Raw genomic sequence first — 25,741 nt, forward strand, 5'->3', positions numbered from 1 at the left:
CTTGGTCGGCCCGAGGCTATAGTAGAAGACACTTGCCCAAGATGCCACACAGTGGGACTGAACCCGGAACCACGTGGTTGGTAAACAAGCTACACAGCCACTCCTGCATATATATATATATATATATATATATATACATATATATATATACATACATATATATGACGGGCTTCTTTCAGTTTCCATTTACCAAATCCACTCACAAGGTTTTGGTCAACCCAAGGTTATAGTAGAAGACACTTGCCCAAGGTGCCACGCTGTAGGATGAACCCAGAACCATATGGTTCCTAAGCAAGCTACTTACCACACAGCCACTGTGTATGTGGGCATGTATACCAGCATAAATGAGTGTGTGCTTGTAAGTGTCTATACGAAACATGTGTATGTGTGTTAGTATGTGTGTGCGTTTGTACTTATGTACGTGTGTCTGTTTGTGTGTTTGTGTGCATGTACGTGTGTGTGCGTGTATGTATGTATATGTGTTTGTGTGCATGTACGTGTGTCTGTGTGCATGTACGTGTGTCTGTGTGTATGTATGTCTGTACGTGTGTCTGTGTGCATGTCTGTACGTGTGTTTCTGTGCATGTATGTGTGTTTGTGTCTATGTATATCTGTACATGTGTTTGTGTGTATGTATGTTAGCACGTGTATGTGTGTGTGTGTGTGTGTATCATTGAGTAAGTACTGATGTGATGTCATGTCGAGAGCCAGAGATGCTATAAAGTACGCGCGCGTGTGGTGTGTGTGTGTGTGTGTGTGTGTGCGAGTGCGTGTACATGTACATGTACATGTGTGTGTGTACATAGGGCGAGTGTAAGTGTAAGGCGGTGTCGTGTGGGTGGTGGTGGTGAGAAAGAGAGGTGGGGGGTAAATAGTGTTTAGTTTGTCATCCCAGATCCCAGTCCATCACAGCAGTATCAGTTTGTCTGTCACTAAGGTCGTTTCTGTTGTTTCTTTGCCCCGTCTACTCCCTTATTATCTCTTCCATTCTCATCCCATCTCTCTCTCTCTTTCTCTCTCTCTCTCTCTCTCTCTCTACACACACACACACACAGACACACACACACACAAGTAAGACATAGAATAGAGACAGTTTTTCTCAACGAATATTCTCTGAGAAAAAGAAAATAATAATAAGAACTAAAATTAACCAAATAAACAAACAGTTTATAAACCTTCCCTACAGAGAAACACTCGTGCTCGCCTGTCCTAGAAAAGTTTGCAAGAATATCTCTCCCTCTCTCATCTTATTCTTTGAAAGAAACGAAGAAACTTTTGATAAAACGATAAGCAAAAAGAAAGAAAGAAAGAAAGAAAGATACGGAGAAGGAGAGCGGGAGATATTGAAAGTCTCAAAAACCCCTTTTTTTAGTGAAGAAAAAAAAGGGGGGGAACAAAAGAGGGGAAAGAAACTGAAAAATACTTCAAAAGGCAAACGCACACACAAAAGTAATAATAATAATAATAATAAAGAATCAAAGACGTCCAAATTCTTCACATTGGCTCTCTTTAGAGCTGTGTATAGGTTCCCTCTTTCTTTCAATTCCAAAGACAAATGGTTACTTTATTACCGCCTCTACCCATCTTTCGGCGATGCTTGCCCCACGTTTTCTTTTTCTCGTCTTTCTTCTTCTTCTTTGCGAATTGTTCCACTAATGGAAGAACAACAACGAAAGGAATCGTCATACGGCACTTACTGTCGCAGACGGCAGCTACGGACTTGGACGGCAGAAGTTCGCACCCGACCGAAGAAGCCCCAGTTGGTCTACTAGTCAGCACCGCTGCCGCCTCTGCTACCACCATTACTACTACCACCACCACACCCGCCGACGTTAATGCGGGTGGTGATAGCGCTTGGGGTGGGATTTGGCCCAGGAACCACTTCGAAGGTGTGGTAAGTCCAATATTTTTTCTTTTTTTTTCTTTTTTGCACAAATGTTAATATTGCGGCCACCACAACCTTGAGCCGGCGAAGAAAATCTACTCAGTCATTTGACCTGCTAGAAATAACAGCCAAATCTCTTTCCAATCATACCTTATTCCCTATTTTCCCCTTTTAAATGTACATGTGAGATAATGTGGCCCTGGGTTTCCTGCACATACCAAAAAAGTTGGATGGTCACGGCTGTATAGTCTTTGGTTATAATATTTGCTCGATCAGGGTTGACCTGGTCAAAACAAAACAACGACTCTTGTGTAGCGATTGTTCGGCCCCTTGTTACAATGACATAGGATGGGGTATACGGGCAGCACAGAGGGACCACTTTATTACACATGTGTTTTGCTGTATGTAGTTGATAGAATGTTACATTTAAAGAAGAGGGAGACCAATTCGGTTATTGCAGAAGACGGCCCAAAACCACGCTGCTCCACCGACTCCATTCCGGCCTCGACAGGACTGCCTCTCTTCAGAACACAAGAAATTGAAAAGGGGCAACCAAACTGAAAAGATCCCTATATTATCCAAAATTGTCTTTCCCATTTTTCCTAAAGACAGAAAGGGCGTAAGGTGAAAGATTTGGCTGCTATTTCTAGCAGGTCGAGTGACCTCATGAAGACTACCACGTTTATTATTGTTGTCATTTAGCCCCAGGTCAGCTCTCATCGAGCAGAGTTATGATTAAAGGCGTTCACACTGTCACGCCTGCATCTAAGAGAATTTAATAGATCACATTTTAAAAATCTGCGTGTCAGGTTCAGGAGTGGCTGTGTGGTGAGTAGCTTGCTTACTAACCACATGGTTCCAGGTTCAGTCCCACTGTGTGGCACCTTGGGCAAGTGTCTTCTACTATAGCCTCGGGCCGACCAAAGCCTTGTGAGTGGATTTGGTAAACAGAATATATGTATATGTATATATATGTGTGTGTTTGTGTGTCTGTGTTTGTCCCCCCAACATCGATGCTGGTGTGATTACGTCCCCGTAACTTAGCGGTTCGGCAAAAGAGACCGATACAATAGGTACTAGCCTTATAAAGAATAAGTCTTGGGGTCGATTTGCTTGTCTAAAGGTGGTGCTCCAGCATGGCCACAGTCAAATAACTGAAACAAGTAAAAGAGTAAAAGAGAGTGACAGCAGTATTGTTTTTCTTGAAATTAATTAATCATTAAGATAATGTGTATTTTTTTCCTACTCACTACAGACATAATTTGTAGTAAATCCGAGTATCTGTCTCTATTAAGTATGCTAGCATCCACTTAATGCTTTTGTTTTACATGCAGAGGGGGACCCTGCAGCCCTATTGCATCTCCTTGTTATTCCCATAGTTGTTAGTTTGGATGTTGCTGATGTTATAACTATTATTTAGTTGTGTTTGTTGTTTAGTTCTGGGTCAGCTACAATCCAGTGGATATTATGATCAAAGGGGTGCCCCAGCATGGCCACAGTCCAGTGACTGAAACAAGTAAAAGAGAACCTACTTTATATTTCTTCAGAAGTGGTGTGAGTGGTGTATCTAGAGTAATACACATCTAATGTGACATTCCAATTATGAAAGACAATAAACTATATCACTTAATGGCCTCCTGCCATGTGGGTATGGTCTGGCAGGAGAACTGTCTACTTTGGTATGGTTTTTACAGCTGGATGCCCTTCCTAGCACCAACCACTTTACAAAGTGTACTGGGCGCTTTTTTATGTGGCACCAGCATCGATAAGGATACCCAGTAACTTGCAAGAAAAACCCTCGAGTGAGGGTGGCACGTAAAAAGCACCAACCGATCATGGCCGTTGCCAGCCTTGCCTGGCACCTGTGCCAGTGGCACGTAAAAAGCACCCACTACACTCATGGAGTGGTTGGCGGTATGAAGGGCATCCAGCTGAAGAAGCACTGCCAGATCAGACTGGAGCTTGGTGCAACCTTCTGGCTTCCCAGACCCCGGTCGAACAGTCCAACCCATGCTAGCATGGAAAACGGATGTTAAATGATGATGATGATGATGAGCAAGGAGTAGTATCAAGGGAGGTGGCTTTATGCCAGGTGATAGAGATTAGGGTATGTAAAGAGTGACAGAAATAGGTATCTTGCAGTATAGGAAATACATAGGTACCTCAGGTAGAGAGAGATAAAGAGAGAGGATAGGGAAGAGATGATGATGTGATGGGGCATACACTCAAGTTCCAGTGGAACCAAGAAATGGGTAGGTAAAGTTAGTGAGATTGTAAAAGGAGAGTTAGAGATGTAAGAGAGAGGGAGATATGTAGTGAGTGGGTACAGGTAGAGAGAGGGGGTGTTGGGAGGATATGTTATGGGGAAAAGATTTGACAGGGACACATTGTATGCAGGTAGGTTTGTGAAGATGCAAAGGGAGAGTGGGAGATAGAGAGGAGGGGAATACAGCAAGTGGTATGTGTGTGTGTTTGTGTGTGTGTTTGTGTGTGTGTGTGTGTGTATATATATATATATTATATATATATATATATATATATATATATATATATACTTTATTCAAAGCAGCAGAAAATTCAACAAAAACCTGTTACTCTGAGTTTCCCGTTGCCGTTCGTCAGACAGTTTTTGCTAGAATGGAACCGATATGTGGATTCTATCCAGACTATTGTAAACGCTACACCTTTAAAAAAATGGACTTGTTTGATTGGCCCTGATAGAATCCACATATCGGTTCCATTCTAGCAAAAACTGTCTGACGAACGGCAACGGGAAACTCAGAGTAACAGGCTTTTGTTGAATTTTCTGCTGCTTTGAATAAAGCATATTTCTCTACCACTGGTATTTGAGTACTCTTTTTTCCACCTTGTTTCACATTTATGTGTTTACTCCGGTATATATATATATATATATATATATATATATATATATATATATATATAAAGTCATATTTAGCATGCTTGGGTATATTTGAACATGATAAGACCTTTTGCTGCAGATATAGTCCCAAGAAAAAATTCAATAGTCCCTCAGATAGAAGTCAACACATTGTTTCCCAGAATGAGGTCAAGAATCTCCCTAAAATAGGTCAATTGTTCCCTGGAACATAAGACAATAAAACCACAAAGTTTATTTCCTTCATTGATTTGCCTTTTTATTCTTTTATTCTAGAATTATCTAATACGGTATGGCTACCTCCATCCTGGTTATGGTTGGTTCCTTGGCAATACTGAAGCCAAGATTGAACTTCAAGCTGCTCTCCAGAGATACCAAAGAGTTGCAGGAATAACAGTTACAGGTTAGACTTGTATTTTTTATTGATTTTTACCGATTTTTATTGAGTGTCGTTGATTTTTTTTTATTAGTTATTTACATTTTAAGAATCTTTATTGACTTTTGTCCATTATTATTGATGTTGTTGGTTGCTATGGTTTCTTATAAGTGTTGTTCTGAAAGTGTTGTTCCAAAAGTGTTGTTCTGAAAGTGTCATTCTGAAAGTGTTGTTCTGAAAGTGTTGTTCTAAAAGTGTTAAGTGTTGTTCGGAAAGTGTTGTTCGGAAAGTGTTTTTCTGAAAGTGTTGCTCTGAAAGTGTTGCTCTGAAAGTGTTGTTCTGAAAGTGTTGTTCTGAAAGTGTTGTTCTGAAAGTGTTCTTCTGAAAGTGTTGCTCTGAAAGTGTTGCTCTGAAAGTGTTGTTTTGAAAGTGTTGTTCTGAAAATGTTGTTCTGAAAGTGTTGTTCTGAAAGTGTTGTTCTGAAAGTGTTGTTCTAAAAGTGTTGTTCTGAAAGTGTTGTTCTGAAAGTGTTGTTCTGAAAGTGTTGTTCTTGTATACAACAAAAGCTTGGCCTCCAAACACATCATTTACTAACCGACATTTTGTGTTTTTTCTCAAGGAGGTATTGAGTATCATTTGGAATGGAATTGAAAGCTGATGTCAGTGGTTGATTGAATGGTGTGTGTGTGTGTGGGAGGTGGGGCTTTTTTTATATTATTATTCAAGCCATCCTGTGTCTTCACAGGCTTTGCAAGTAGCTTGGTGGCCGAGTGGTGTAATCTGAATTTGTGTTATGAATCGGAGCATGTGCATTTTGTGATCTTTCGAGGGTGTGTGCATAGGAAGGTAATGGATTTGAATGATATTAGTCTTTTTGTTCTTGTCGTTGTTGTTGTGAAAATTTCAGTTGTTCTAACATTGTTGTAAATAACTGCCGGAAATGAGGAGGAAAGAGATAAACTGTCCACACCCACATTACACTCTCTCTTCCCCCCTCTCTCTCTTCCTCTCACTCTCTCTTCCTCTCATTCTCTCTTCCTCTCACCCTCTCTTCCTCTCATGCTCTCTCCCTCTTCCTCTCTCTCTCTCTCTCTCTTTCTCTCCCCGCTACTCATCCAACACACCCATATGCAAACTTACACACACGCACAACCTGAATCCCACCACCTGCTAATTGAGGATGTCACTGGTTATTTCGGTGAATAATAAAGGCATCCTCCTTTCCCTCCTCTCCCTGCCCCCTCCTCGTCATCATCATCATCACCATCACTATCATGACCAACATCATCATCATCATCAGGATCATGATCATGATCACCATCATGATCACCATCATCATCACCATCATCATCACCACCATCATCATCACCATCATCATCATCATCATCATCATAATTCTCATCCTCCTCCTCCTCATCATCCTCATCATCATCCTCATCATCATCCTCATCATCATCATCATCATCGTCATCATCCTCATCATCACCATCCTCATCATCACCATCATCATCATCATCATCATCATCATCATCATCATCATCATCATTACTATTAAGGTGGTGAGCTGGCAGAATCATTAGCTCACCGGGTGAAATGCTTAGTGGTATTTTGTCTGCCATTACGTTCTGAGTTCAAATTCCACCAAGGTCGACTTTGCTTTCAGCTTTTCAAGGTCAGTAGATTAAGTACCAGCGAAACACTGGGGTCGGTGTAATCGACTATTCCCCTCCATCAAAATTTCAGGCCTTGTTCCTATAGTAGATAAGATTATTATTATTATTATTATTACATCTCTTCACATTACTGTCACTGCTACCACCACCACCACCACTGCCACCATCACGACCAACCACCACCACTAGTTAAACAACAACAACCCTGATTATTACATCTAAGGTGCAGGAGTGGCTGCATGGTAAGTAGCTTGTTTATCAACCACATGGTTCTGGGTTCAGTTCCACTGTGTGGCACCTTGGGCAAGTGTCTTCTACTATAGCCTTGGGCCAACCAAAGCCTTGGGAGTGGATTTGGTAGACGGAAACTGAAAGAAGCCTGTCGCATATATGTATATGTATATATATATGTGTGCGTGTTCGTGTGTCTGTGTTTGTTCCCCCAACATCGCTTGACAACCGATGCTGGTGTGTTTACGTCCCCATAACTTAGTGGTTTGGCAAAAGAGAACGATAGAATAAGTACTATGCTTACAAAGATAAGTTCTGAGATCGATTTGCTCGACTAAAGGTGGTGCTCAAGCATGGCCACAGTCAAATGACTGAAACAAATTTGTAAAGAGAGATATATGTTTAAGAAGTAATTAAACTCACGAAGTGCATTTGGCAGTAAAACTTTGTCTCAGAAAAAACCCCTCCAACCCATGCCAGCATGGAAAAGTGGATGTAAAGTGATGCTGCTGCCATTGGTTATGATGATGAAATGTGCTAACAAAGCAGTTTCAGTAAGGTTGCTCAACCAGCTAGAAATATCAGCTAAACTACCACCCTCTTAAAGAAGGCAGGACATACAGGCACAGGCATGGCTGAGTGGTAAGAAGCTTGCTTCCCAACCTCATGGTTCCAGGTTCTGTCCCTCTGCATGCCACCTTGGGCAAGTGTCTTCTACTATAGCTTTGGGTCGACCAAAGCCGTATGAGTGGATTTGGTAAATGGAAACTGAAAGAAGCTTGCTATACATACATACATACATACATACATATATACATACACACACACACATATAAGTGTGTGTGTATGTCTTTGTGTCTGTTTGTCCCCCACCACCGCTTGACAACTGGTGTTGGTGTATTTATGTCCCCATAACTTAGCGGTTTGGCAAATAGGTTAGTTTTGACTTAAATTACCTCAAGGCAGTGCTGCAGCATGGCCAATGTCACATGATTGAAACAAGTAAAAGATAAGCAATAAAAGATATTAGATTAGGCGTAGGAGTGGCTGTGTGGTAAGTAGCTTGTTTATGAACCACATGGTTCTGGGTTCAGTCCCACTGCGTGACACCTTGGGCAAGTGTCTTCTACTATAGCCTCGGGTCAACCAAAACCTTGTGAGTGGATTTGGTAGACGGAAACTGAAAGAAGCCCGTCGTATATGTGTATATATATGTATGTGTGTGTGTGTGTGTGTGTATGTTTGTGTGTCTGTGTTTGTCCCCCCCAACATCTCTTGACAACCGATGCTGGTGTGTTTACGTCACCATAACTTAGCGGTTCGGCAAAAGCGACCGATAGAATAAGTCCTGGGGTCGATTTGCACGACTAAAGGCGGTGCTCCAGCATGGCCACAAACAAGTGAAATAGTAAATAGTAAATAGATTCACTTTGAAGCAGAGGATAACCATCGCTGAAATGGTTTGCTGGATCAAGCTTGACCTAGGGTTAAACACACAACAACACAAATAGCAAAAATGATTATAATAACAACAACAATTGTCATATCATATATTTAAAATTAACTGATGTAAAAAAAAAAATGGGGAGCAAAAAGGAGGAGGAGGAAAGGAGGTGATGCTGGTGGGGGTCGGTGGAAATGTGGCTGGTCTGCTGTTTATCATCTTCAAGCAATTTTTTTCCAACAATTGGGTTTTCCTGCTCTCTCTTTGACCTTTTATAAATATGCACCAAGTAACCTTTGATCTGTGTGACCTTTCCTACATCTTACACCCACCTCCTTTTGCCTTCCACTTGTTCTCTACCCTATCTAGGAGCTTAGTTATATTGTGTGTATGTGTTAAGGATATATATTATATATGCTTGTGCATATGTATATATGTATGGATGTATCATATCTATATGTATATATATACACATAAATATATATATAATATAAATAATATATATATGATAGATCGTTAGCCACTACACATATTTTTTTTCTCTCCTTGTTTTCTGTGTCCCTTTCTGTAGAAGAGCATAGGCTCGAAACGTAAAAGACTTTTTCTATTCCTGAGCGTTATACTAATACATCTGTTTGTTTTGTACACCACCTGTCTTTGTCTTTTGTTGTTTTTTTCGTAAACTCTCCCTATATATATATAACTAATAAACCTCACCAAAAAATATAAGAATACTCTTTTAAATTAGTAGAATGGTAAGCTAGAATATAATACTAAAGAACCCACAGGAACCTTATCTCCCTTTAAGACCAAACCCAGCAATAAATACATAACTGGATGAGGTAATCTTCAGGTCACAAGGAAATATGACTATTTATAGTAACACCAACACCTCATAAAGGTGTGTAACTGGTACTTAATTTACTGACCCCGAAAAGATGAAAGGTAAAGTCGACCTCGGCAGAATTCGAACTCAGAACGTAATAGCAGATGAAACACCGCTAAGCATTTCACCCGGCGTGATTCAGGCATAGTGTATCTAGGACTATATCTAATGTATCCTTTTTTAAGGACTTGTTAGTTAACCCTTTTGTTGGCACATTTATGTTGAAATACTCTGCCTTTGATTCACATAATTTTGAAAATAATAAAGAATTTAATTAAACAGATTTCTCATGATTAATCAGGTGTTTGGAAATTTTGATGAAAAGTTTAAATTTAGATTGCTTTTAAACAAGGAATTTTTATCATAGAACCAAGGAGTTTCAGGTGGGTCAGTATGAGAATGGTTAAGAAAGATTTGGTTTATAATATTTTGTTCTATTTTATGCAGGTTTCTTTGATGAAAATACATTTAAAATGATGAGGAAAAAACGATGTGGTGTTCCAGATATGAATTATGCACCAAGTTTAGGCCTGAGAGAAGCTATTTCTCCACGTCGCAAGCGAAGATTTGCTTTACAAGGTAAGTGGTCAGTGAATGTACCCACTACTTCTGCTCTTCATCAGAGATACACATATCATCAGAAGATCTTCTGGGAAGTGGTAAGTAGCTTGTCTACCAACCACATGGTTCCGGGTTCAGTCCCACTGCGTAGCAACTTGGGCAAGTGTCTTCTACTATAGCCTCGGGCCGACCAAAGCCTTGTGAGTGGATTTGGTAGACGGAAACTGAAAAGAAGCCCGTCGTATATATGTATATATATATATATATATATGCATGTGTGTGTTTGTGTGTCTGTGTTTGTCCCCTAGCATTGCTTGACAACCGATGCTGGTGTGTTTATGTCCCCGATACTTAGCAGTTCGGCAAAAGAGACCGATAGAATAAGTAGTGGGCTTACAAAAGAATAAGTCCCGGGGTCGAGTTGCTCGATTAAAGGCGGTGCTCCAGCATGGCCACAGACAAATGACTGAAACAAGTAAAAGAGTAAAAGAGAGAGAGCAATAGATTTCACGACACCATATCACTGCCACAAAATCATAATCACAGCATCACCAATAAATTGGAAATGTGTTTACAGGCTTATATGATATACCACATGGTGTGAGACAAATTTGGGAAGTTTTATAATGGCGATACTTTCCACTATCTACACACCAGAATAAAGAACACATCCATATGAATACCTGAGCAGTTAATAAAATATATTAAAAAATGCCATATAGGTGCAGGAGTGGCTGTGTGGTAAGTAGCTTGCTTACCAACCACACGGCTCCGGGTTCAGTCCCACTGCATGGCACCTTGGGCAAGTGTCTTCTACTATAGCCTCGGGCCAACCAAAGCCTTGTGAGTGGATTTGGTAGACGGAAACTGAAAGAAGCCTGCCGTATATATGTATATATATGTATGTGTGTGTGTATTTGTTTGTGTCTGCGTTTGTCCCCCCAACATCACTTGACAACCGATGCTGGTGTGTTTACGTCCCCTGTAACTTAGCGGTTCGGTAAAAAAGAGACCGATAGAATAAGTACTGGGCTTACAAAAGAATAAGTCCCGGGGTCGATTTGCTCGACTAAAGGCGGTGCTCCAGCATGGCTGCAGTCAAATGACTGTGAAACAAGTAAAAGGGTAAAAGAGAGAGAGAGAGAGAGAGAGTAACCAGAACATTACCATTCACCATCAAAGCAGTGAGCAAAAATCTTGAGAACATTGTACATCTATAACTACATTACTCAATGAAGTCTTAGTATTGAGAATGTGTAATTTCACTGCAAATAGAAATCACCAGAAATTTCAAATGTTGTGTATATCTCATTCAAAACAGAACATCTACATACATACATTGGATCACTCTGAATATGCAGATGTGCTTCACAGAACACAGCTTGGATGACTGTCCCTTATATACACCAACACACACACACACACACACTGATGCCACAGCCACATAACTGACACTTTGTGCCAGTGGCACATAAGTTTGTGTATATATTTGTATATTTGTCTGTTCAATCTTTATAGGGTCAAAGTGGAAGCATCGTGAAATTACATACAAGGTCAGTGACTATCCCCAAAACCTGTCCCACCATGATGTGGATGCTACCATAAACGCTGCATTCAAGGTAAGAAACCATTATTATTATTATTATTATTATTATTATTATTATTATTATTATTATTATTATTAATTATTAATTGGAAAAGCGTAAGACCGGTGGGGTCTGAGGGTATCGGATGAAGAGCGGCGAGCTGGCAGAAACGTTAGCACGCCAGGCGAAATGCGTAGCCGTATTTCGTCTGCCGTTACATTCTGAGTTCAAATTCCGCCGAGGTAGACTTTGCCTTTCATCCTTTCGGGGTCGATAAATTAAGTACCAGTTACGCACTGGGGTCGATATAATCGACTTAATCCGTTTGTCTGTCCTTGTTAGTCCCCTCTGTGTTTAGCCCCTTGTGGGTAGTAAAGAAACAAATTATTATTATTATTATTATTATCGAGTGAGAGAGCAGTGCATGCCATCAAAGTGACACTGGGGTAGAATATACGAAGCCCAGTATACCCATCATGACTACCCATCTGATAAGGGTACACCAGGCACATGCATCACAACCATAGGTGCGCAACATGGTGATCTCATATCCAGATAAACAGCACTTGACCTTGCAGGTGGAGTTCAGTTAGAATTATCTTCAGGTCGAATAGTCCATCCCACTCAAAAGGTCCCTGAGTAAGGTTTGTTTTAAGGAGTGGCTGTGTGGTAAGTAGCTTGCTTACCAACCACATGGTTCCAGGTTCAGTCCCACTGCGTGGCATCTTTAGCAAATGTCTTCTACTATAGCCTAGGGCTGAACAAAGGCTTATGAGTGAATTTGGTAGATGGAAACTGAAAGAATCCCTTCTTATATATATGTATGTGTATGTTTGTGTGTCTGTGTTTGTCCCCCTAACATTGCTTGACAACCGATGCTGGTGTGTTTACGTCCCTGTAACTTAGCAGTGTGTGTGTGTGTCTGTGTCTGTGTGTGTGTATACGTGTCTGTGGAGGAATTACTCTTTTACTTGTTTCAGTCATTTGGAGCACCGCCTTTAATCGAGCAACTCGACCCCGGGACTTATTCTTTTGTAAGCCCAGTACTTATTCTATCGGTCTCTTTTGCCGAACCGCTAAGTAACGGGGACATAAACACACCAGCATCAGTTGTCAAGCAATGCTAGGGGGACAAACACGCAAACACACACACGCATATATATATATATACAACGGGCTTCTTTCAGTTTCCGTCTACCAAATCCACTCACAAGGCTTTGGTCGGCCCGAGGCTATAGTAGAAGACACTTGCCCAAGGTGCCACGCAGTGGGATTGAACCTGGAACCATGTGGTTGGTTAGCAAGCTACTTACCACACAGCCAGAGGAATTATATATTTTTAACTCTTTTCTTACTTTACTTTTTCAGGTTTGGAGCAACATAACATTTCTACAGTTTACGTGGAAGCCAAGGGATATTGTAGACATCAACATCCGGTTCCTGTCTGGTAACCATGGTGACGGGATGCCATTCGATGGGCCAGATGGAATCACAGCTCATGCTTTCTTCCCAAACAGCAACAACGATGACTTTGATGGAGATATTCATTTTGATGCTGAAGAAAATTGGGTGCTGAGTAACAAAGCTGACCAAAAATCAGGTATTTGGGTAGATTCGGTAAATTTCATCCCTTCCTCATGGTGCCAAAGTTAAAAACCATTATTGTATAGGCAGGTGTTACAGGTTCAGCTCCAATGTGTGACCCCTTGGGCAAATATCTTCTACTATAGCCTTGGCCCAACCAAAGCCTTGTGAGTGGAGTTCAAGAATGGAAACTGAAAGAAGCCCATCGTGTATATATGTCTGTGTGTGTGTGTTTGTGTGTGACTGTGTCTGTGTTTGTTCCCCACTGCTGCTTGACGACCGGTGTTGGTGTGTTTACATCCTTGTAACTAGGCAGTTTGACAAAAGAGAGAGAAAGAGAGATAGTGATGCGGTGTCGAGGTGTACCCTCGAGGTACAAGGAGGTGAATATAAATGGATAAAGGATTGGACAGGGTGCATGTGCAGAGAATTCAGAAGAGTGCAAAGGGGGAGAAGGGAAGGAAAGAGGGAATACAGTGGGGTGGGAGTGAAAGAAGTATATAAGGGAGCAACAGAATAACAGTGAAATGGTTGGTAGTAGTGAGGATACACTCTCTTTGAAAATCAGACAATTCTTTTGCTTCTGGTGCTCATAGCATGGCTAGTTGCTATAAACATTTAATATAATGAGAGGTAATATTTATACCCCTTAAATGCAGATGTTCTGTTAGAACAAACTATACTGTGGTAGATGCCATGAGAGAGGTTCTCATATTGACTTTTTGATGCAAAACACACTCTTGTTTATGTTGCTTGCGGGGTGATCTGGATCCACCAAGTCCAGTGCTGAGACTACCAGATCACATAATTTTGACTTTCCTTGGTCTAATCAATGAGGATGTTTGACTGCTAGAGATAGCAGCGACTCACCTCTCTGCTAATGAAATATAGATTAACAGTGCCAGAACTGGGCAACTGTCTTCTACTACAACCTTGGGCTGACCAAATCCTTGTTAGGGGATTTGGTAGATGGAAATTGAAAGAAGCCATCATATATGTGTGTGTGTGTATATATATCTACATATACATATATATTGTTATATATATATATATATATGTATCGATGTTTGTGAATTTTTGTGTCTGTGTTTGTCCTCCTGCCACCACTTGACAACCAGTGTCCATGTGTTTACATCCCCGTGACTTAGCAGTTTGGCAAAAGTGACTGACAGAATAAGTATCAGGTTTTGAAAAATAAGTACTAGGGGTCATTGCATTCGACTAAAAGTTCTTCAAAGTGGTGGCCCTCCATGGTCTCAAGTAAAAGATGAAAGAAGATTACAAAATGAAAGTGAAAGTGGTTTATAAAATTTATTTTATTTATTTATTTTATATAGTTTTAGCTCACGAGCTGTGGCCATGCTGGGGCACCGCCATTTGCTGGGGCACCGCCATATGTCTGTCTTTTAAATAGATGTCATGACTTTTTCATGTTGTAATTGTCTCAATTCACCAAACAACAAAAGGTCCAACTAAAAATATTGTTAATTGTTACATTGATTAATTAACCTGTTGTTGTTTTTTTTTATAAAAGGTCAGATCAGTCTACTGTGTCAAGCGATCCACCAAATTGGTCACTCATTAGGATTATTCCACTCTGAGAGCATTTCAGCACAAATGTGGCCATACATCATGGAATGCAATGGCACTTCAGTGCATGCTGATGACATTCAAGCACTACAGTCACTCTACAGTAAGTATAGCATCTTTATTACACACATGTGAGTGAGAACACTTTGAGATATTTTTGGTATCTAACATATGTCAGATACTGCGAGCGCTGCTTCTGATTGGTCAATCCATGGTGATGACCTGAGGTCACGGTGATAGCGCTGCTTCTGATTGGTCAATTCATGGTGATGACCCGAGGTCACAGTGACGGCACTACTTTTGTCATTCATAAGTTACAACTAAACGTGAAGAATTTAGTTATTGGGTTAATAAAATATGGTCGTTTATTTGTGTGTAATAAATAAAATACCAAACTCATTCCCTATGGATACCGTATTTATTACAACTCGTGGCTTGTAATAAATACGGTATCCATAGGGAACTCGTTTGGTATTCTCTCTGTATCCCCTACCTCTTATTCAACAGCCTCTGCTATGTTGGACATAACAGCCTATCTTGTTGGTGTTAAATAACTGATGACTTGTTTCATGATTATAACATTTTATGAGAAACATTTCCCTTAACCCTTTCGTTACTGAATTTATTTTGAGATGCTCTGTGTTTCTTTCAATTACTTTAAATATAACAAAGAATTTAGTAAAATTACTTGGTTATCATTCAGCTAGTGCTAGGAACATAAATTGTGTCTAAGGTTTGGTGGAAGATTTTAATTCAAAACTTATGAAAACAAGGCATTTGTACTCAGAGCCAGAGCCAGTTTCAGCCAGGTTGGTATCGAAAAGGGTTAAGACTTAATTTGAGAAGGAGTGGAAAACACTCTGTAGTGTATTAATTGGTAACAATAATCTGATAAACAATAGATACAGAGTTTAATCCTTTAGCATTCTCATTATTCTATCAAAATTAATGCTAATTTATTCATATTCTTTTGAATTAATCATGCCTTATCTCATAGCTTAGAGATTTTGATGAGGTAGCTGTTAACTTTTAGAATGATATTGTAGGGTTGATATAAGATGCCAGAACAGGCCAGTTTGAACATAAAACAGGTGGAATATTTTGGCCGGATCTATGGCTGGTTTAAATGCTAAAGAATTAAGTCCCATTAGAAGAACTGTTGCTTTTTTCTGTCTCAATTTGGTGTTTTTAAAATCTTAATAATATTTGCAATAAACTCTTTGCTATGTTGGACATGAGTTGTAACATCCTGTGTTGTTGGTGTTAAATAGCTGATGATTTGTTTCATGGAGATAAATTTTTATCAGAAATGTTTCCATAAAACTTCATTTGAGAAGAAGGAGTGAAAAACACTCTCTTGTGGCAATAATTATATTTGATAAACAATAGATACAGGGTTTTATCCCATTAGAAGACCTGCTGCATTTTTTGTTCTAATTTGTGTTAAAATTTTTATAACATTTGCAATAAATGCTTCAAAGCTAATTCGTAATTTTAAATCTCTCTCTATATAAACGGCAGTTTGTCTGTGCGTTTTCTGTGTGTCTGTTTTCTCGTACCCTCACTCTGACCACGGCTTTCAACCGATTCTGATGAAACTTGACACACACATAGCCCAATGTCATAATTCAAAACTAACGCAGCTAAAGTTTTGAAAAGTTCCCCCAGTTCTGAAAAAAATCGATAAATTCGACATGGGGTCGAGAATCAGAACCCAAACCACAGACCGTCTAGGGGACGCAACTCCACCTTTTTTAACTCTCAAAAAAAATTTACCATCATTTTTTTCCCATTTTTTTGCTATTTTTTGGCTATAACTCTCTAAAAATGCTTTATAGTTATTTCCCTTACAAACCTGAGCAACGCCGGGCGATACTGCTAGTATGTTATATTTTCAATCAACAGGTCCCTCTGAGGGCATCCAAACTGCAGTTTCTAGTAATATGTCAACCAACAAGGATGAGAACTTTGAAGATGACCATTCAGGGTCACAGGGTTCAAGTTCTACAACAGTCAGCAGCTCCCACTTGACCAGCCCATCGATGTCAGCTGGGGACAGATTCTGGTGGACACACAGCCAAGACACACAGACAGAACGACAAACCTATCCATATTGGTACCGCTTCTCCAGACTGGGGCCATCAACGACCTCACCCTCGGCCTTACTGACATCAGCTCAAACTACAGTTAGGCCAAAGTACTGTGATGGCAGATTGGATGCTATCACTGTTGCAACAGATCACCTGACCTATGGATTTAGAGGTTGGATTTTAAAAAAAAATTTCTTTTTCTTTTTCAAAAGATGGATTAGTGGTTTTGTGGCTGAGCGTAACGTTAGAGTGATCAGTTCAAATCATACTCATGATTCAGAATATTATTATGCTTTAATTTTTTATTGTTGTTTTTAAGAATGGTTGTCATAATGTAAAGGTTATAAGATAAGGTCAGGGGTTATGTGAGAGAGGGAGGTCATAGAGTATTATCATAGCAAGAGTTCATAAAGAGAAGAGGTCATAGAATGAGGTTCTACAGCAGTCAAAAAGTGAATAGGTCAAAGAAAGAGGTCATTAAGTAAAGACTATGGGATTAGTTAAAGGCCGATAGATCGGAGATCATGGTGTAACAATCTCCACCACTGTCCAATCTACTTCTGTATGTCTATAGATTCTGGTGGTAACCACAGCAGAGATTAACAAGGTGAATGTGTAGGTTGCTTTTGGGGTAGGGTGTAAGTCAATTACACCAACCCCAGTGCTCAACTGGTACTTATTTTATCAACCTTGAAAGAATGAAAGGCAAAGTTGACTTTGGTGGAATTTGAACTCAGAATGTAAAGATGGTTGAAATGCCACTAAGCATTTTGTCTGGTATGCTAACAATTCAGCCATCTCACTGCCTTCTAACAGCTACAATTTTAACTGTTAGATCTTCAAGTACTGGAGTCAGCAGGAGAGTCCACTATATGTACTAGATGAGCTTCTGCTCAGTTTCTGTCATCAAATTCGATGACTGGCATCCATGATAGTAGAGCATTAAGAGTACCATACAAGTGAGATCATTGCCAGAGCAACAAGCTGGCTTCCATGCCAATGGTACATTAAAAACACCATTCGAGCTACTAGCATTTGTGTAGGTGGCACCTGAAAAAAACATTTGAGTGAGGTCGTTGCCAGTGCCACTGGACTGGCTCCTGTGCAGGTGGCACATAAAAAGCACCATTTTGAGCGTGGCTGTTGCCAGTACCACCTGACTGGCCCTCGTGCCGGTGGCACGTAAAGGCACCCACTACACTCTTGGAGTGGTTGGTGTTAGGAAGGGCATCCAGCCGTAGAAACTCTGCCAGATCAAGATTGGAGCCTGGTGCAGCCATCTGGTTCGCCAGTCCTCAGTTGAATCGTCCAACCCCTACTAGCATGGAAAGCGGACGCTAAACGATGATGATGATGATGATGATGATGGTGATGATGATGACTTCTGTAAATTCACTTGCAAGTTATTGGTCAACTTAGGTCTTTGTTAGAAGGCAGTTGCCCATGGTGTTGTACAGTGGAATTGGTCAGAGAAATATAATGACTGAAATGTGGTGTTAGAAAAGTTGAGTAGATATCTACTTTCTGAAAGTGGAGATGGTAAAGAATAAAATAAAAGAAATCAAGGTGTTAGCAAGTTAAGTAGTGATCAATGTTTTATTTCAGATGAACTGGTGTTCAGGTTCAACCAGATCAATGTTGATTACACATTTCCAAAGAAAATTCAAGAAGTCTTCCCCAGGGGTCCTTTGTCTGTAGATGCTGCAGTGACCTTCAGTAAAAATCGAAAGAAAGCAGCCCTTGGTAGCACATACCTAATAAAAGTGAGTTGGCCTATTTATTGTTTTCTTTTGTTTGTTTATTTTTTTACTATTGTTTTTTTTTTTTGTTGATGTCTAGCCAAAAGTGATCCAGATTCCTTACGGCATTTTGGTCATTGGTCAAACAACTAACAGCAATTCAAAGGACACGTTAAAATGGACTGACACACAATGTGTTCTGTTGTAAGTACAGAGCAACACATGTGAGGGGACACTGAAAAGTTCCTGGCTTTAAGGGTATCGTGAAACGCCTGATTGGAGGCCCAACCTTGAGCTCTTTTACAGGGCTTAGAAAAACTGAAGGTCCACTGCAATATGTGTGAATATGAGAGCTCAATATGTTGACTAAAATCATAATTAACCGATCCTCTTGTATTTTCTTTTATCCAAAGCCAGGAACTTTCCGGCAGGTATGTTTGAATGGTGGGCTATATTGAATGTACACACACACACACACACACACACACACACATATATGGCAGTTTTCACAAGACCAGCTAAAACAGACCAGGCTGATCCATCCTATCCAACAGGTTAGGAAGTATTCGTTTAACTTATGAATTTTCTGGTCCCATAACAATAACATCACACACACACACACACACACACACACAAGAAGGTGCTGAAAATTTCCTTGCTTTATGGGTATTGAGAAAGGCCTGGCTGGATGTCCAACCTTTTGAGTTTTTTACAGGGCTTAGAAAAACTGAAGGACCACTGCAATAAGTGTGTGAATCTGAGAGGGAAAGATGTTGAATAAAATCAGGGTGGAATGCAGTGCATTATACTAAATTTTTTCCTAAATTTAGTGACATCTTCTTTATTTAGGGTTTAGTAAGTGAAGAAAGGGCAGTCCCCATTGTAGTGTGTGCGCGATACAAATATAAAGGCACTTACCTTCTCTTCCTAGTGATGGAGACCCTTCGGTGGTAACGGATCCTTCGACACAGCCCCAACCCGAACACTAATGATAGCAGCTGCTGCACCCAACCTAGCGACGTCTTCCCACGTCCTCACACCTCGATGACCCTGATTCGAAAGGCCGAATCCCCGCTGCCTGCGCACGTCTCACGGCTACCCCTTCTGGTTGCCCCAGCTTCTGGTCAACGCACCCAGTTGCTGACGTTATCCTACACCCATTTATACTGTTTTTTTATGACTATCAAAACTTGGAGGAGAAAGAAGGAAGATTGTGACATCATTACACTGGACACCTGTTCAAAATGCTTACAAAGGAGCAAACTCTGCTAAATTCATCCAAGGGTCAGGTGATGGTGTTACATCAAGTAATAAATTAACATCAGTATGCCCCCTATGCAGACTATTTGGCAGTTTCCTAAATAGTCTCTGTCTACTTAATCTTACAAGTTTTGGGTCAACTTAAAACCATGGTCAAAGACACCTATTGAAAGTGTTCAACTCATCATTGTCATCATCATCATCATTATCATCATCATCATTGTCTGTTTTCCAAGCTAGCATGAGTTAGATGGTTTGACTGGAGATGATAAGCCACAGAGCCGCATCAGGCTCCAGCCTGTTTTGGCTTGGTTTCTACAGCTGCTCTATGGAGTGTATTGGGTGCTTTTCATGTGTCACTGGCATGAATGCCTTTTACATGTCACCGGTACTAGTCACAACTTCCTGCAGAATTGAACTCAGATTGTCCATGATTACAAAGCAAACTTTTTAACTACTGAGCTCTATAAAAAATGCATATTGAGTTGTTATATAAGCTTTTTTTACTTTTTTTTTTATCGCTTTCCTTTTAAGGGCAACCTAGTTTGGCGCTACAGACACACAGAGGACGGTTTCCAACTGGAACACTTCTATCCAAAACCCTGGGCCAAAGAATGGGATGTAACTGGTACCAAAATTGAATCAGCCTTTAAATTAGGCCGGAAAATCTACCTGTTAATTGGTGAGTAATTTTTGCATGTGTGTGTATATGTCACAGATAGCAGATGTGTGTTTGTGTTCATTGACATGCCATGACATTCATTATATGTGTGTATATTCTGTATGTGTGTATGTGTGTTGACATCATGGAAGCCATGTTTTGTCAAGATTAACAAACGAAAACTGTGTTTAATTGTTTGCATTAATAAATAGAGATCCAAATATCACAAAAATTTGTACTGCAATGCTGAAGGTAAGTATGAAAATAAATATTAAAAAAATTAAGATAAAATATACTATTTCTGAGATATTTTGGTTACACACAAACATCTCTAAAGTTTTAGTATTATTATGATATGTTAACCACAACTATTTTTATATATTTTCTCCCAGATGTACTTAATTCTTTATTTCAAGAAACACATGGTATATTTCTGAAATCATTAATAATTATTTAAAATTTTGGCTCAAGACCAACAATTTTGAGGTGTGGGGAAGTAAGTTGCATCAACCTCCTGTACTCAGATGATACTTATTTTATCTTGAGCATGCATGAAATAGCAGCCAAATCTTTCCTTTTCAGGGGACTGAAAGGCAAAGTTGACTGTGGCAGGATTTGAACTCAGTATCTAGGGTGTTAGAAGAAATACTACTTGGCATTTTGTCTGGTACACTAATATTTCTGCTAGCTCCACTGCCTTTCAAACTATTTATAATAAAGACAATACTATTAAGTTATTGCTAAGGCGGTAAGCTGGCTGAGTCATTAGCACACCGGGCAAAATGCTTGGCAGTATTTTGTCTGTCTTTACATTCTGAGTTCAAATTCCTCTGGGGTTGAATTTGTCCTTCATCCTTTTGGGGTTGATAAAATAAATATCAGTCAAGCGCTGGGGTCAATGTAATTGGCCTATCCCCTCCCCTAAAATCGATGGCCTTGTGCTAAAATTTTAAATCAATAATAAGTTATTCCAACAATGATTTATAATTAACGTTCTCTTCATTTTCTCCGATCTTAGACAATCGAATCTGGTTGTTGAAAGGCAAGAAATCTCGTCAACGGAAGTATGAGAAGAAGCGAATTAAACTGTTCAACCAGCTGCCAGACTTCCAGGCTGCAGTACAATGGATCAACAGGAATACCTATTTCTTCACTGGCAATGAGTATTACAGAGCTGACTTGCCAGCACAGAGGAGACGATATGTACTGAATGGACCGAGGGATACAGCATATTGGTGGTTTGGCTGTAATGAAATACCACACATACGGCAACCTTTTGAAGATAAAGATGATAACGGGTGGGATCTTGAACTGACTAAATAAACGGATGAGTGAATGAATGGGGTAGATGACTGAATGGGTAGATGGGTAGAAGGGTGGGTAAGTTGAATGGATGGATGAATTGTGTTAAGTGAGTAAATAAATAGGTGGGTAGGTGGATGGTGGTGTATAGTTGGATGTCAGTGTAGGTGCATGGATGGATGAAGAGACACATAGCATACAAACATACATACATATTTTAGCAGATATATAGACAACTATATTGCCAAATGAATAGATACACTGACAGATATATATATATATATATATATATATATATATATATTTATTTTATAGAAGGAGCTTCTACAGAACTAGAACTGTTTCATTCAAATGAAATCATCAGGAAGCTTGCTGTCAAAATAAGTCTTGGCATTTATACATTTGTACAAATGCATACAAATGTATAAATGCCAAGACTTATTTTGACAGCAAGCTTCCTGATGATTTCATTTGAATGAAACAGTTCTAGTTCTGTAGAAGCTCCTTCTATAAAATAAATTAATTTACTCTGCTATGTATTGAGTACCTTATTTACTGTGGTTAACCCCGACTCAACCGGGACCTACATATATATATATATATATATATATATATATATATATATATATATATATATATATATATATATATATATATATATAGAGAGAGAGAGAGAGAGAGAGAGAGAGAGAGAGAGAGAGAGAAAGAGAGAGAGAGAGAGAGAGAAAGAGTGAGAGGTAGAAATTTTGGTAAACAAAATTAGATTTGACACATCTATACATACATATGTACATACATATATATCAATTTAAATACACAACCGAAAGAGCTACTAATAGTTTCATGCTTTTATGATACTTGAGCAGGCATATTCATAAAATATGCCATGTACCTTAAAGCAATCTTTCAGGCTCTGTCTGTGCATTATATATATATATTTTAAAAACAAGGATGTCTAGGCAATAAGAAAATAAAAATAGACATGGGAGAAATGTGAAGAAGGTTGGTGCAGAAAACGGAACGAGAAACAAGAAATGAAATCAAGAAAACTAAGATCCTCATCCTCTCTGATTGCAGAATTAGTTTAGAACAAGATAACGGAAAATATAATATAATATAATATAATATAATATAATATAATGAAATTATTGTATACAGTGCTCAGGTGCACCACAACTTGTCAGAAAGTGCGTATAAAGTATATGCAGTAATGTACAAATGTCTGGAAAGCGAACAATGTATGAGTCAGATACATGCTTGTGTGTGTATGGAGGGGAGAAAATCAGGTGTAGTGTTGGCGAATCTCAGAAAGCATGGAAGTTTTGAAGGATGCAGTGCTCCGACAACTAACAACTGATGCCGGTAGCTTGTTCCATGCTTCAGCAACTCTTAGCGTGAAAAAATGTTTCCTAAAGTCATGGGAGCTGTGCTGTTTTCTGACTTTGTAAATATGTCCACGGGTGTTAGACGGGTGGAGTTTGAAAAGGTGCTCAGAGTTATTGTTTGTAAGATGGTTAATAATTTTGTCAATGTTTGCATGACAGCAGCTCAATCCAGAGTGGGTGGTGCCCTTCAATTTGATTAAAAAAACAAAAAACCTGTCCATGTGTTTACACTTGCTAAAAATTTCAGATCTTAAATTAAGCAGTGTGTTGAAATTGCTGGATCTAAGAATAATATGAGATCTTTCTGCTATACATAAGTTGCATTTCTGAGATCCATTAACATATGGCTTGAATTTCTTCACTATTCTCCACTTAATTGCATGTGCTGTGAAGCTGCTTTTCAAATTCCATACATGGCTAGCCAATTTAGATGCACTGTCTTATATACAAACAAATGTACAGGTAAGATTGATAGTTAAATAATTAAGTAAGAGGCATATATAGTTAAACCATCTCAGAATTCTTCCCTCCAGAAAAAAAGATTTATTAAATTGTCAAGGTATGAAAGAGATCATTAGTGTGTGAATGACCCTGGATAACCTGAAATACAGAGATTCCTAACTTTAAAAAGTAACTGAAAATTTAGAAGTAATAATAAATTGAAATTTTTGTATTATGTGTGTGCATGTTTGTTTATATGTATGTGTGTATACATGCATGCGTGTTTGTGAATGTATATGTACATGTGTGCAGATGTATATGTGAGTATGTGTATGTCTATTTTATATAACAATGTGTATATCAATGAAAAAATAATAATAATATCAATTTTTAGTTGTTTTATTTCAATGAGAGAACTGGACAATTGAATCTCTCTCTCGCTTGCAGTATGTACTTTATATTCGACATTCAAGAAATGCAACAACAAAAAATAGTCCTAAACTATCTATATATATAAAAAAGGACCTATTGCTCTGTTTATTAGTCAATTAAAGGAATGAAATTAGCTGCTGAGACTTTCCTGAAATCTGGCACCAGGGAATCCAAAGACACAGTGTCATGATGGTGCATTTTAATATAATTATAACAATAAATTTAATGACAACGATGATGATGTTAATGATGATGATGATGATTTTGAGGATGCTGATGATGCTGATGATGATATGATGTTGATGATGATTTCTTTTATTGGCCACAAGGTCCCTTGAGGACAATATAAAAGTATGAAATACAACACACACAAAAAAGATAATAATAATAATAATAATAATGAGGATGATGAAGATGATGAAGATGATGATAATAATAATAATAAAAATTATAATAATAAAAATTATAATAAAAGTGAATACTGTAAATTCTGTTTGATTTGTTTTTCTAAGTTGGAGGTGGAAAGGCCATTTTTTTCAGAGTATTTGAGACAAGTGGGACAGAGGAAGTTATCTTGAAAGTGGACACCTGACTGAAATGTAAGCAACTAAATAAGGTCCCGTAAATCAGGTGGTTGTATAAAACTGAAGGAGTTAAATAATAAAAAAAATTGTTTTTCTTTTTCCTATTTTCCAGAACAGTGAATGGGGAGACATTCTAGGGACAAATTATAGATAATAATAATAATAAGAAGAAGAAGAATCAAAGATAAAGTGCTATACAAAAAATTGAAAATGAATGAAACAGAAAATAGGCAAAAATAATCGAAGGTAAAGCACTGTACAAGAAATAGAAAATTGAAAACGAATGAAATTGAAAATAGGTGGGTAAAGAAAAGAATGCATGGTCAATTTCATAGGGATGTTGAAGATAAGACAGACAGAGAAAAAAGATGGCTGTGGATGACTAAAAGTGATGTAAAACCAGTAATGGAGCCTCTAATCTGTGCTGCCCAAGATCAAGCACTAAGAACAAACTACATAAAATACAGAATAGATAACACAGCAGAAGATGATAAGTGAAGAATCTGTGGACAAAATGGTGAAACCGAATGGCATATTACCAGTCAGTGTACACCTCTAGCCCAGAAGGAATATAATAGGCACCACGACAATATAGCCAGGCTTGTCCATTGGACACTTTGCCACAAGTATGGACTTGACAGAGCAAAATATTGGTACAACCACAGACCTGAAGGCATTGTTGAAAATAGAAATGCAAAGATCCTATGGAATTTTATGATTCAGTGCAACCATGAGATTGTGAATAGGAAGCTGGACATAGTCTTAATTGAGAAAGAAAACAAACTATGTTGGATCATAGATATAGCATCCCCAGCTGACAACAAGGTATGCGATAAAGAAGAAAGAAAAGTCGAGAGATATGATAGGTTAGCTTGGGAAGTTAAGCAGTTATGGTCGATGAAAAAGGTAGCAGTAGTACCAATAATTGTCGGAGCCCTGAGAACAGTGAGCAAAAATCTCAAGAAGTACGTGGAACAAACAAGGGCTGCAATAAGGGTGGAGCACTTGCAGAAAACAGCACTGCTTGAATACTCCAGAAGGTGCTCAAAAAATAAGAGGTGTTACCTTAGTTCACTGGTAGTGAACAGCTGACACTGAAACACACCTCCAGTGTTTGAAGCTGTGCAAAGGCAAT

General features: G+C 39.0%; 1 protein-coding gene across 2 annotated transcripts; it reads left to right on the top strand.

Moving 5' to 3' along the window:
* The first annotated feature begins 837 nt into the window (after positions 1 to 837).
* LOC115224271 (collagenase 3-like) lies at positions 838 to 22,062 on the top strand. Of its 2 annotated transcripts, XR_005003748.1 has the most exons (11): positions 838 to 1,894; positions 5,058 to 5,184; positions 9,839 to 9,970; positions 11,471 to 11,571; positions 12,907 to 13,138; positions 14,657 to 14,815; positions 16,618 to 16,974; positions 18,408 to 18,565; positions 20,336 to 20,483; positions 21,481 to 21,851; positions 21,902 to 22,062. XR_005003748.1 is itself a non-coding variant. In XM_029795083.2 (10 exons), exons 1-10 carry the CDS (start codon positions 1,556 to 1,558, stop codon positions 21,783 to 21,785), a joined length of 2,058 nt encoding a protein of 685 aa, XP_029650943.1. In that variant the 5' UTR covers positions 838 to 1,555; the 3' UTR covers positions 21,786 to 22,062. The 2 variants fall into 2 exon arrangements, 1 of the variants encoding a protein (XP_029650943.1); XM_029795083.2 differs by having other exon boundaries at positions 21,481 to 22,062.
* Positions 22,063 to 25,741: the final 3,679 nt, after the last annotated feature.

The sequence above is a fragment of the Octopus sinensis genome, linkage group LG25, assembly GCF_006345805.1.
Source record: "Octopus sinensis linkage group LG25, ASM634580v1, whole genome shotgun sequence".
Classification (NCBI taxonomy): domain Eukaryota; kingdom Metazoa; phylum Mollusca; class Cephalopoda; order Octopoda; family Octopodidae; genus Octopus; species Octopus sinensis.